Source organism: Clinocottus analis, unplaced genomic scaffold (genome assembly GCF_023055335.1).
Source record: "Clinocottus analis isolate CAN_PGR_092001 unplaced genomic scaffold, fCliAna1.0.p SCAF_52, whole genome shotgun sequence".
In the NCBI taxonomy this organism is placed as follows: Eukaryota; Metazoa; Chordata; class Actinopteri; order Perciformes; family Cottidae; genus Clinocottus; species Clinocottus analis.
Window position 1 is genome coordinate 104757 of NW_027176210.1, and position 12744 is coordinate 117500.

A 12744-nucleotide genomic window follows, 5' to 3' on the forward strand; every position below is an offset into this window, starting at 1 on the left:
ACACTGTAAACCCGAACGTCCTAAGTAATTAAATAGATTAAGTAGTGTTTACTCAAAGTTATAGAAAAAGTTCTATTAACTTAATTATGTCAAGTTGCTGTAACATGTTCTTCCTTTTTGAGTAATATTAACTAAAAATGTTTGATTTAATGGAACTATTTTTGTTTATGAGTAGGCATAACTTAAAAACATAGCTTAAGTACAACTTAATATGATTAAGTAATTACATAGTAAGAATGATAAAGTCATGTTATTTCTATTGTTTAACAGGGATGATTTAAAAATGAACCTAATTTATATAGCACATGCTGAAATACAATCAAATCCCACAAAGTTAGCAACATATTAATGACAAATAAAACGTTAAGCTGAAAATTCACATTAAGGAAGTAGTCATAACTTTTTCGCGACCGTTATCAAAGTGCATTATGGGAATTAGGCGGGCGAAGTAGACTTTCCTTCCCTCCTGCACTCTTTTGGACCAGGCTTCTGTCATCATCGGCTCAGACTGTTTTCAAGGTGAGTGAAATCATAAGTGTTAATATATACTGTATATAAGTTGATATATGTAATGTGTGAAGTTGAATTGTTACAATCAGCCAGTTTCCAAACCTCAAAAACGTAAAACGTCTTTTAAAAAAAATAAAAATTCCGGACTTTTGCTTTGCCAGCGACATTACAATGTCGGCTCCACTCACTGAGACTTCAGTCTTCTCTGCCAGTGTGTCTCTGTACTTCTGCGGTGGCTGGTTTGAACTCAGAGACGCAAGTGGCGGAACGTTACGTGCTAACGTACCTGCTGATACGTCACGTACCATAGCTAACGCTAAGTAACGTTAGCTAGAGTACGTGCTAACGTACCTGCTGATACGTCACGTACCATAGCTAACGCCAAGTAACGTTAGCTAGAGTACGTGCTAACGTACCTGCTGATACGTCACGTACCATAGCTAACGCCAAGTAACGTTAGCTAGAGTACGTGCTAACGTACCTGCTGATACGTCACGTACCATAGCTAACGTCAAGTAACGTTAGCTAGAGTACGTGCTAACGTACGATAGCGTGTACTCTAGCTAACGTTACTTGACGGTGTATCTCGGACCAGCCGAGGCGCATAGCTGACGTTTGCTTTTTCGACTGAGAAAAATGCGGTTAAGGAACGTACTCAGAGATGCAAGTGGCGGCTAACGTGTGTGCTAACCTACGTAATCTAACTAACGTTACTTGACGTTGGCTAACGTACGTTAGCACGTACTCTAGCTAACGTTACTTGACGTTGGCTAACGTATGTTAGCACGTACTCTAGCTAACGTGACTTGACGTTGGCTAACGTACGTTAGCACGTACTCTAGCTAACGTTACTTGACGTTGGCTAACGTACGTTAGCACATACTCTAGCTAACGTGACTTGACGTTGGCTAACGTATGTTAGCACGTACTCTAGCTAACGTGACTTTACGTTGGCTAACGTACGTTAGCACAAACTCTAGCTAACGTTACTTGACGGTGCATATCAGACCAGCCGAGGAGCACGGCGGACAGTATTCCGCTAGCTTGTTCGACCGAGAAAAATGCGGTCAACGAACGTCCGCTCGCTAACGTAACTTAACGGTGAATCCCGGACTTGAAACCACGGTCTTATTTTCAGTCAAACAAGCTAATTAAATCAAATACTGTCCTCCCGTGCTTCTCGGTTGGTCGAGCAGTAGCGCCCGGTGTTTCTGCATCCAGCTTGCCGTCACTTGCATCTCTGGCATTTCTTTTGTATGCACGTCGTTCTGTTCATTCATTTTGGTGTAAACCTGGACTTTCTGCACAGTTGCAGATAGAGATTCGGCGACACTTTTGTTCTGCGCTAACGCCACCAAACTTCAGACAGGTTTTGTCAAGCTAAGTAAGTTATTCAAGACATGTAGTTATACCGTGGCAAATAAAAAGCACATTATTGTTGGACCCTGCATAGTAAATATTAAATGGTGTTATTGAGACTTGCATGTAAGCTGTATGAATCAAATCAAAAATCTCTCTCTCTCTCTCTCTCTCTCTCTCTCTCTCTCTCTCTCTGTCTCTCTCTGTCTCTCTCTCTCTCTCTCTGACAATGTTTTAGTGTGGTAACCCTAAATCATACACATCAGCTTGCCTGTTTGATAAAAATAAAACGTTTTGCTGTATTCAAGTCAACAATTCATGAATGTGTTCTGTTCATGAATACCATCTTCCTAATTGATGTTTAACCTTTAGCACGGCACAGATCATATTTTACTTAACATTTTATAGCAGTGTTAGCTGTAGTCCATGATTATGTTTTGGTAAGCTACTAGTAACTAATTAAGTATGAGCAATTCTGTTAAAGAGTTTTATATGGTGGTCTTAATTTTATCATTTTTTTCTTTGCCTTTTAGGTTGATGGTTCCAAAATGGTCTGGAAGTGTAAGTTGTGCGCAGCTTCTTTCACCTCCAGAATATAGTTATTTAGACACTATAGGCCGTGTTCTTCAAGGTCAACGGCGAGGGCCTCTACATTTGCACATGTCAAGTGTGTCAAATAATGACCATTGTTATTTGTGTATTGTGTAATTTCTTTGTGCGTTTTCACAACAGGTCACGTGTACTCGTCACATAAGCATGTTGTATTGTTTCTCTCATGTTCTCCAACGGAATTCTTTTTTTTGAATGTGGACGTGGATTACAACAGCAGGTGATAGGGGATGTATAGGCTTTCTGTCGGGAAAAGAGGCCAAATGTTAGAATCATCTAAAGTTGCTTAAGTATATTTTAAAATTATTTTTGGTCTATTTATTTTAATTTATAAATGTTTATTTATTTTTCTCTTTAATTTTAATATTCCAATGTGCTAAAAGGGAGCGGGCAAGAAAATACGGTTTAATAGAGATGTTCATGACTTTAACATACATTGAGTTGTTTAAACTCAATGTATTTAAAGCAATCGATTGCCACAAAAAAATTTAAGTTTCAAGTCACATGTTTTTAAGTAAACTAAGTCAACATTTTTGAGGACTGTGTACTTAAAACAATGACAATGCAAACTAATAAACATTGAGTTTGGTTAACACAAAATGGTGTGGTTGTGTACTCATTTTTTTTAAGTTCTGTGAACTCATTCGAGTGGTTTAATAATAACTGAAAATAATTGAGTTGCATTAACAGAAACTGTAAGTCGTATTAACTTCAAATATTTGAGTTGAGCTAAATGAGCATTTTTAATTTAACTATAATCAAAAGGTACGAGTAGCAAGTCATCTAACCTTTTAAGTTCTGGAAACCTTTGACTTTTAAGTTCATCAACCCCAAAAATTTCAGGCAATCGATTGCCTTAAATTTTTTGAGTTCTGCTAACTTATTCGGGTTTACAGTGTATCGTGGAGCCGATCCGAGAGGCAGAGACATGTTTTGGTTAAACCCGTTGGCCGTGTCTCACTGCAGCTGGACACAGGAAGCTGCATTTAGATGCTCCTTCTTTTCCAACGGAGACCAGAACGCTGACAAGACATTTAAATGTCAAAGAAGAAATGTGTGTTTGGTGTGAGAGACCGAGACATGCAGAACTCTGACCGAGACGTGCTGGTGTTGATATTCAAAGTAACAGAATGACTTACCGGAGACTCATCGTGCTCATTTCAGGTGCATATTTATATTTTGTATTTCTACTCAAACCTGTTTACAGTCAAAACTAAAAACACATATTTTTCACATACTGTTTACATCACATGAAGTCACTTCTGAATAAAACACTCCTCTTCATCACCTGTCTATAAAAAAGAGAGAGCCGGCTCAGAAGTAGAACGTAGTAGTTTGAGTTGTGTGTGAATGAGTTGTCTTGTCTCTTATAGCTTAGTGTTGGCTTCATGATGAGAATGTTAAGTGATTTTCACTCATTTATTCATGTGCATTGCTCCTTTATCCTCTAATAATATCAATTGTTTAAGATGAAAATGAGATGATCTTGGTGAACATGATGCGTCCGGATGTTTGTGACAGAGGAACTAGAGAACTTGATTTAGCAACGTTTAGTTGTCTATGAACCTGCAGGTTGAAGATGCTCAAGTATAAAGATATACATATAGGAGGAAACAGCAAAGCATGTGAGCTCCGGTCACGCTAATAAAACTTATTCCAAAGATGCATTTTTATAACGTGTATCTATTTCATGATCTTAAAAAGCATAATCCATTTCCAATTGTATCTATGATTATTGGCTATTGCTGTAATAACAGTCTGGAGGATGTGTCATCTGAGCAGTAGATGCATGAGTAAATGTAAATGTACTCAACTAACAGGAAGTGCTAGATTTTAATCACTGACATGATCACTGTGACTAAAACACAGGAAGACAACGTGTTCCTTCACTTCCGATTCTTGTCAATCACACAGATCAGTTTATGACGATGAGCTGTGTTTCTAAGTGACGCCGTTTAGCTGTGGCTGTTCTAACAGCTTCTGTCCGGGGTTTTGTTCAGGTGGTTTCCACTGACAAAAACTTCTTCTGTGATGCGTGTAATACTACAACCAACAAAACCAAACTCATAACCAACAAAACCAAACTTATAACCAACAAAACCAAACTTATAACCAACAAAACCAAACTCATGACCAACAAAACCAAACTCATGACCAACAAAACCAAACATATAACCAACAAAACCAAACTCATGACCAAGAAAACCAAACTCATGACCAACAAAACCAAACTCATGACCAACAAAACCAAACTCATGACCAACAAAACCAAACATATAACCAACAAAACCAAACTCATAACCAAGAAAACCAAACTCATGACCAACAAAACCAAACATATAACCAACAAAACCAAACTCATAACCAAGAAAACCAAACATATAACCAACAAAACCAAACTCATGACCAACAAAACCAAACTCATGACCAACAAAACCAAACTCATGACCAACAAAACCAAACTCATGACCAACAAAACCAAACTTATAACCAACAAAACCAAACTCATGACCAACAAAACCAAACTTATAACCAACAAAACCAAACTCATGACCAACAAAACCAAACTCATGACCAACAAAACCAAACTCATGACCAACAAAACCAAACTCATGACCAACAAAACCAAACTCATGACCAACAAAACCAAACTCATGACCAACAAAACCAAACATATAACCAACAAAACCAAACTCATAACCAAGAAAACCAAACTCATGACCAACAAAACCAAACATATAACCAACAAAACCAAACTCATAACCAAGAAAACCAAACATATAACCAACAAAACCAAACTCATAACCAAGAAAACCAAACATATAACCAACAAAACCAAACTCATGACCAAGAAAACCAAACTCATGACCAACAAAACCAAACTCATGACCAACAAAACCAAACTCATGACCAACAAAACCAAACTCATAACCAACAAAACCAAACTCATGACCAACAAAACCAAACTCATGACCAACAAAACCAAACTCATGACCAACAAAACCAAACATATAACCAACAAAACCAAACTCATGACCAACAAAACCAAACTTATAACCAACAAAACCAAACTCATGACCAACAAAACCAAACTCATGACCAACAAAACCAAACTCATGACCAACAAAACCAAACTTATAACCAACAAAACCAAACTCATGACCAACAAAACCAAACTTATAACCAACAAAACCAAACTCATGACCAACAAAACCAAACTCATGACCAACAAAACCAAACTTATAACCAACAAAACCAAACTCATGACCAACAAAACCAAACTTATAACCAACAAAACCAATTGTTATTTTAGGTTATTACAAACTACATTTAAATAATTAACCATGTGTTGGTTTCAGGATGTCTCTCACAAAGAGTTGTGTTAATAATCTCTAATAAAGATGAATTATTCTGTGTTCCACAGTGGCCAAATGAAACTGGACTACCCAATCACAGGAGACAAGTTCAGGCCGTCGTGCTCCAGCCAACATGAAGACGTGTGTGTGCGTGTGTGTGTGTGCGTGTGTGTGTGTTGTTACACTATAGTTACATGCATGCGTGCATGTTGAAGGTGAAGTAGTGCGTGTGCGCTGTGTGTGATGGTGTCTACCATGACAGAGGACATGATGAACTGCACCATCAGGCATGAAATCCACCAGTACCTCTTCTCCAGTGTGTACATCCTGGTACTACTGGTAAGTGTGTGTACATCTTCAACACCTGCACAACACTGGGTCACTGTTGAATTCTTTATAAAGTGCACAAGTATTCAGAAAAGTGTTTTTCTTCCAAGTTGAGTTTAGTGACACAGGAAACTGATCTAGAACTTCCTGCTTGAAATCACAACATAGCAGCTGTTTTATGTTTGGTTGCGTTGGCACTGTGACGTAGAAAAGCTGCTCCATCTGTTCCTGGACATTACTCTGTGGCTCAGTTACGAAGCAGCTTCCACCTGAAGGGAATCAAGGTGATATTTCCATTCTTGTGATTGTTTTCCAGCAGTTGGTTGCACCTTCAAATTATTAATATTTATGTTATTATCATGAGGGGATGTCTGTGGACCTTCGCCTGTTGCAGAATGGGCCACTTTTATAATATGCATCCAGCCTTATGGAGGTCACTGTCCGCTGTGGGCCTCCACCCTGACCCTCCACCCTGAACCTCCACCCTGACCCTCCACCCTGACCTTCCACCCTGAACCTCCACCCTGAACCTCCACCCTGAACCTCCACCCTGAGCCTCCACCCTGAACCTCCACCCTGAGCCTCCACCCTGAACCTCCACCTTACTTATTGTCGCCTAAAGGAAGTTTGGCTGTAGTTCAGGAAGTAGTGTGCCGTGGTGTAGCGGGTGGAGGCTGGTGGGGGTGAGCATGTCGTGAGTTCCTCTCTGCAGAAGAGGAGTTTGTTCTTCACAGATCTGTAATTAAGGTTTTTCTTTTTAGAAACCACAAACCTCATCTCTCCCTCAAGTGTTTTGTTGCATAACTCAAAGCTGCCTCAGTTCATAGCCGTGCTCTTCCCGACACAGCGTGAACTCTTCTAGTCCTTTACTGTGTTTTGTTTAGCTGACCAAAGCTCCCATGTGCAGATGATTTAGAAAGGATGCATTTTAATCTGTGAATATGGATCATTATAGACTGCTGAACACAACACAGGGTTTTGGTAAATCATCAAATGTGGACGTTCTAAACACATGTTTTCAGTCAGGAACCGCCTGCTGTTCCAATAATGCATGATGGGACGCGTGTGCTTGCAGGTGGGCGTCCCCTCCAACCTGTACGCTCTGTACCACGCCGCTCTGCAGCTGAAGCAGAAGAGCGAGCTGGGAGTGTATCTGATGAACCTCACCATGTCCGACCTCCTGTACCTGGCGTCCTTACCGCTGTGGCTGCAGTATTTCTTCCAGGTAAAGTACAACCACTGCTCTACAAAGGTGTGGCAAGTTATTACAATACACGCAAAACGTAAATGCATTTTGTGCCTTTTCCCATGACATTACAGGTTATTACAAGCAGCGCCTACTCTTTGAACCAAATGTGTGATAACACACATGTGCACTTATTTGGATATTATTTCATTACAGCTATTATTCTAATAATAACTTCATAAGTTTCCATGTAGGCGTCTGCTCCAGTGTGGCCTCGCTGTGGCCTCGTGACTGACCTACAGTCTGCTTCATGTGTGTGCTTGCTGTTTCAGGACGATGACTGGCGTCACAGGGAGTGGTTGTGTCAGCTCTGCGGCTTCCTGCTCTATGAGAACATCTACATCAGCATCGGCTTCCTGTGCTGCATCAGCCTGGACCGCTACCTGGCTGTGGTCCACCCTCTCAGGCAAGGCTTCACTCTGCTTTATAGAGATGGCGACAGCAGGTCACTCCACCGTTTCATGGTGTCAGGGCCGTAATACCTCCTCTCTGGCCCGGTTCCTTCTGCAGGTTCACCTCCCTCCGCTCCATGAGAGCGGCGTGGCTCGTTAGCGTCATCATCTGGCTGAAAGAGATCGCCGTCGGTGTAGTTTTCTTCCGCCATAAAGAGCTGAGCAGAGACCGCAAGAACCAATCCGTGTGCTTCGAGCACTATCCCATGCAGCCGTGGGAGTATCCCATCAACATCTACCGCTTCAGCATCGGCTTCATGTTCCCGCTGGCTATCCTATTGGTACGCACGCTGCTGCACACAGACGTGGTCACATGGCTTCATTGTCAAAGTGAAACGCAGCAAACGCAAGAATTGTATTTTAAATGGTCTTTGATACACAAGTAGAGCGAGTGAGGAAACGAACAGGCTGGTAGCTGGTTGGAGGAGGTTAGTGCACACAGTCTTCACTGCACAACATCACCGCTACCACGACAGAGCTAAAGCTATAAGTCTCTATGGTTTAGCTCCTTTTATTGAGCGAGAAACCTTCAAATACCAAACTACACCCTTGTGTGATGAATGGATGCATTTAAACTATTAGTTTGCTTCCTGGTCCTGGATGGAGGAACGAGCTCCTCACTGACAGCAGGAAGTCTCTACATCTCCCACCAGGAACTGAAAACACATCTTTCAGGCTCCACCGTGAAGAAGAAGCTAGCAGAGTAGCAGCTCTTAAATGTCTCTGACTGACAGAACTTTGTACTTTCCTGATTCTTGTAGTTCTGAGTTTGTTCTCACGGTTGAATGCACTCATTGTGAGTCTCTCTGGATAAAAGCCTCAGCTCAATAAGTGTAATGTAGTGTAATATACATCATGTGTAGTGTAATGTATTACTATCTTCAGACATTTTAACCTAAAACGATGTGTTTGGATTTCTCAGAGGGGATGAAGATAAATGTAATGAGTGTAGAGGAAGTGGCCTCGTGTCTCTCGTGGTGATCCAGGTGACTTTCTTTCGTTCAGATCAGCTACCTGTGTGTCCTGCGGGCCGTGGGCCGCAGTGCTGGGACTCAGCCGGACCAGAAGACGAGGATCAGGCAGCTGGTCAGCAGCACCGTCCTCATCTTCCTCGTCTGCTTCTCGCCCTACCACGTCTTCCTGTTGGTGCGCACCCTGCTGGAGAGAGACTGCAACTTTATCGCAGGTACGGTTCATTCAGTGACTAAAAGACTTTACACACACGGAAATAAAGTAGAATATTGTCTCCCAGGAACAAGGTTAGTTTTTCTGAGCTTCAGCATCACCAAACAGAGGCTGTGTGGTCGCAACCCCGATGGCACACTCAGTCCTCCTTTCATTGTGCAAGGCGGAGCAGACCAGATCCACTCGTTCTGTTTCACCTTTCACAATAAAAGCCCCAGACGTAAACATTGTGTCATTGTTTACCGGCAGCAAAGTCACTCTGAACATTTGCTTCAAGGAAAATCAATAAATTATCTGATGAATGAAACCTCGATGACCACATGTTCTGTTGGGTCTGGAATGGAGACTTTGAGAACTTCTCAATAACCAGAGAGGAGTTGTAATTAACGTTTTCCTTTTTAGAAACCACAAACCTCATCTCTCCCTCAAGTGTTTTGTTGCATAACTCAAAGCTGCCTCAGTTCATAGCCGTGCTCTTCCCGACACAGCGTGAACTCTTCTAGTCCTCTACAAACCTAAACCTCTATGACCACATCAACGTGTTGTGCTGGGTCTGGGATGGAGACTTCGAGAGCTTCCCAGTAGCCAGTCCGGTCCTGCTCACAGTGTTGATATCATGCAGCAGCTCAGGAGCCGTGCTAGTTGTCTTCTGCCAAATCCAAACCGTTTCCACTAGTTTGCATCGCCGCCTGTACGAATAGATCTGAAGTGGAATATGCGCAGGCGTGTGAAGGTCCTGTGTGTGAACACGCGTGTGTGAACCATGCGGCCTGCTTTGTTATTTTGCAGGAATATTCAACTACTACCACCTGTCGTTGCTGCTGACCTCGCTGAACTGCGTGGCCGACCCGGCGCTGTACTGCTTCGTGAGCGGGAGCACCCGCCGCGGCCTGTACAGAGTCCTGGTCCGGCCCGTTGCCAGGATACTGTGCTGCTGCTGTCGCCGAGGCAACGCCAACCCCGCCAACCCGGCCTCGGATTCCCACGAGGTCGCCACCGAGGAGAACAACGGCCATCCGGCCGTGACGCTGCTCACGCACACCAGCACGCTCAGCAACTACCAATCGGGCCGCTCCGGCAGAAAGAGCGTTCTACTCCCGCAGACCGAGGAGGAAGACTTCACGGCCTTCATCGGGCAGAACAATGGACACCCCGACAGACGTCAGCACAGCGCAGGAAACCCCAGCTGTGTGGTCGCCATGCAAGAGCAGAGCCAAGACACTGAGAGGACTGAGGAGACGGACGTGAACGCCGGCTAAAGGACCGCGGCGAGCCGACAGGGGCGGAGCTACAGAGGCCTCAGAGCAGCGGCGTGAGATATAGATTATCTAACAGCGGCATGAGATTAAGATTATCTAACAGCGGCCCTGAATGAAGCCTACTGCCCACTCTGTGTTTACATTATCATCACATCATCATCATCATCATCATCCATTGGCCTTGGACAGAAAACATTACCTGAGTGGTTTTGCTGACTCAGCAGCATTCGTCTGTAAAGAGGTAACGATGTCGTCTGTGCTCCTGTCAGGACCACAATGCATCTGTAAATGTCCAGTTTACATTTCCTGGTTTGTGGGCGTGGGAGCGACATGGAGGTGCAGTGAGAGACAGAAGGTCCAAAAGCATCACGAGGTCACAGTTATTGGCTTTTTTTAATTGGCCATTTAGGTAACAAACCCTTGGAAAGAGGTTTTCGTTTAAAAGTAAAGAGCACTGTGTTTCCTCTTTCTAATGAGGGACCCTTTATCAGTGGGGATTTGTAAGTAATGGTTTTATTAATAGTTGATGAGTCCTTACTGAAAGTTATAAGCCACCAGTAACCTCGGTGTTGCCAGCAGACGTCGTGCTGTGATGCTGTGGGCAGATGGAAGAAGTTGGGCCTTCCTCCAGACAGAAATATGAAACTATGAGCATAACCGTTGAATTAATCTGAGTCTGGTCTCGCCTAGCAGCGCTCTGCCCACAGAGCGTCAGCTCTGAAGGTCCACACAATCTGTCGCTCTGGTAGTTGAGTGAAAAATGCTCCGGCTTGTTTCTTAAACCGGTCACGATGCTCGTGGCGATGTGAACTCAGGATTCTTAGAAACAGGTTTGGTGAGGACGCCCTGAGAGACACGCCGGCCTCTTCCCACAGGCCACACCCCCTGAGTCGCTCTCACAGCTACAGATAACTAAACTACTTTAACTTATGGCTCACGAGCAGCTGGCCGCGAGGCCCCGCCCCCTGCCGAGAGCAGCTCATGTACGACGTGTGAGTCCTGACGGTCACAACAGAGTGACTCAACACAACAGAGTGACTCAACACAACAGAGTGACTCAACACAACACAGTGACTCAACACAACAGAGTGACTCAACACAACAGAAGGACTCAACACAACAGAAGGACTCAACACAACAGAAGGACTCAACACAACAGAGTGACTCAACACAACAGAAGGACTCAACACAACAGAAGGACTCAACACAACACAGTGACTCAACACAACACAGTGACTCAACACAACAGAGTGACTCAACACAACAGAAGGACTCAACACAACACAGTGACTCAACACAACAGAGTGACTCAACACAACAGAAGGACTCAACACAACAGAGTGACTCAACACAACAGAGTGACTCAACACAACAGAAGGACTCAACACAACAGAGTGACTCAACACAACAGAGTGACTCAACACAACAGAGTGACTCAACACAACAGAAGGACTCAACACAACAGAGTGACTCAACACAACAGAGTGACTCAACACAACAGAGTGACTCAACACAACAGAGTGACTCAACACAACAGAAGGACTCAACACAACAGAGTGACTCAACACAACAGAGTGACTCAACACAACAGAAGGACTCAACACAACAGAGTGACTCAACACAACAGAGTGACTCAACACAACAGAGTGACTCAACACAACAGAAGGACTCAACACAACAGAGTGACTCAACACAACAGAAGGACTCAACACAACAGAGTGACTCAACACAACAGAAGGACTCAACACAACAGAGTGACTCAACACAACAGAAGGACTCAACACAACAGAGTGACTCAACACAACAGAGTGACTCAACACAACAGAGTGACTCAACACAACAGAAGGACTCAACACAACAGAGTGACTCAACACAACAGAAGGACTCAACACAACAGAGTGACTCAACACAACAGAGTGACTCAACACAACAGAGTGACTCAACACAACAGAAGGACTCAACACAACAGAGTGACTCAACACAACAGAGTGACTCAACACAACAGAAGGACTCAACACAACAGAGTGACTCAACACAACAGAGTGACTCAACACAACAGAGTGACTCAACACAACACAGTGACTCAACACAACAGAAGGACTCAACACAACAGAGTGACTCAACACAACAGAGTGACTCAACACAACAGAGTGACTCAACACAACACAGTGACTCAACACAACAGAAGGACTCAACACAACACAGTGACTCAACACAACAGAAGGACTCAACACAACAGAGTGACTCAACACAACAGAGTGACTCAACACAACAGAAGGACTCAACACAACAGAGTGACTCAACACAACAGAGTGACTCAACACAACAGAAGGACTCAACACAACAGAGTGACTCAACACAACAGAGTGACTCAACACAACAGAGTGACTCAACACAACACAGTGACTCAACACAACAGAAGGACTCAACACAACAGAGTG

At 43.3% G+C, this 12744-nt stretch overlaps 1 protein-coding gene across 6 annotated transcripts; it reads left to right on the plus strand.

Annotated features, from left to right (window-relative positions):
• The first annotated feature begins 440 nt into the window (after positions 1-440).
• Positions 441-11567, plus strand: LOC137803307 (ovarian cancer G-protein coupled receptor 1). 6 transcript variants are annotated; one of them, XM_068601632.1, is made up of 10 exons: positions 463-519; positions 1820-1894; positions 2403-2430; positions 3445-3642; positions 5903-6173; positions 7237-7386; positions 7680-7813; positions 7918-8140; positions 8865-9045; positions 9834-11567. In XM_068601632.1, exons 5-10 carry the CDS (start codon positions 6078-6080, stop codon positions 10301-10303), a joined length of 1254 nt encoding a protein of 417 aa, XP_068457733.1. In that variant the 5' UTR covers positions 463-519; positions 1820-1894; positions 2403-2430; positions 3445-3642; positions 5903-6077; the 3' UTR covers positions 10304-11567. The 6 variants fall into 6 exon arrangements, with proteins under 6 accessions (XP_068457734.1, XP_068457735.1, XP_068457733.1 ...); XM_068601634.1 differs by lacking the exon at positions 1820-1894 and having other exon boundaries at positions 454-519; XM_068601630.1 differs by lacking the exon at positions 3445-3642.
• Positions 11568-12744: the final 1177 nt, after the last annotated feature.

Excerpts from the sequence above, each read along its gene's own strand:
- LOC137803307 (XM_068601633.1), top strand. The coding sequence starts at position 6,078 with ATGGTGTCTACCATGACAGAGGACATGATGAACTGCACCATCAGGCAT. Across the intron at positions 8,141-8,864 it reads TCCCGCTGGCTATCCTATTG|ATCAGCTACCTGTGTGTCCT; the intron begins GTACGCACGCTG and ends TCTTTCGTTCAG. Across the intron at positions 9,046-9,833 it reads AGACTGCAACTTTATCGCAG|GAATATTCAACTACTACCAC; the intron begins GTACGGTTCATT and ends GTTATTTTGCAG.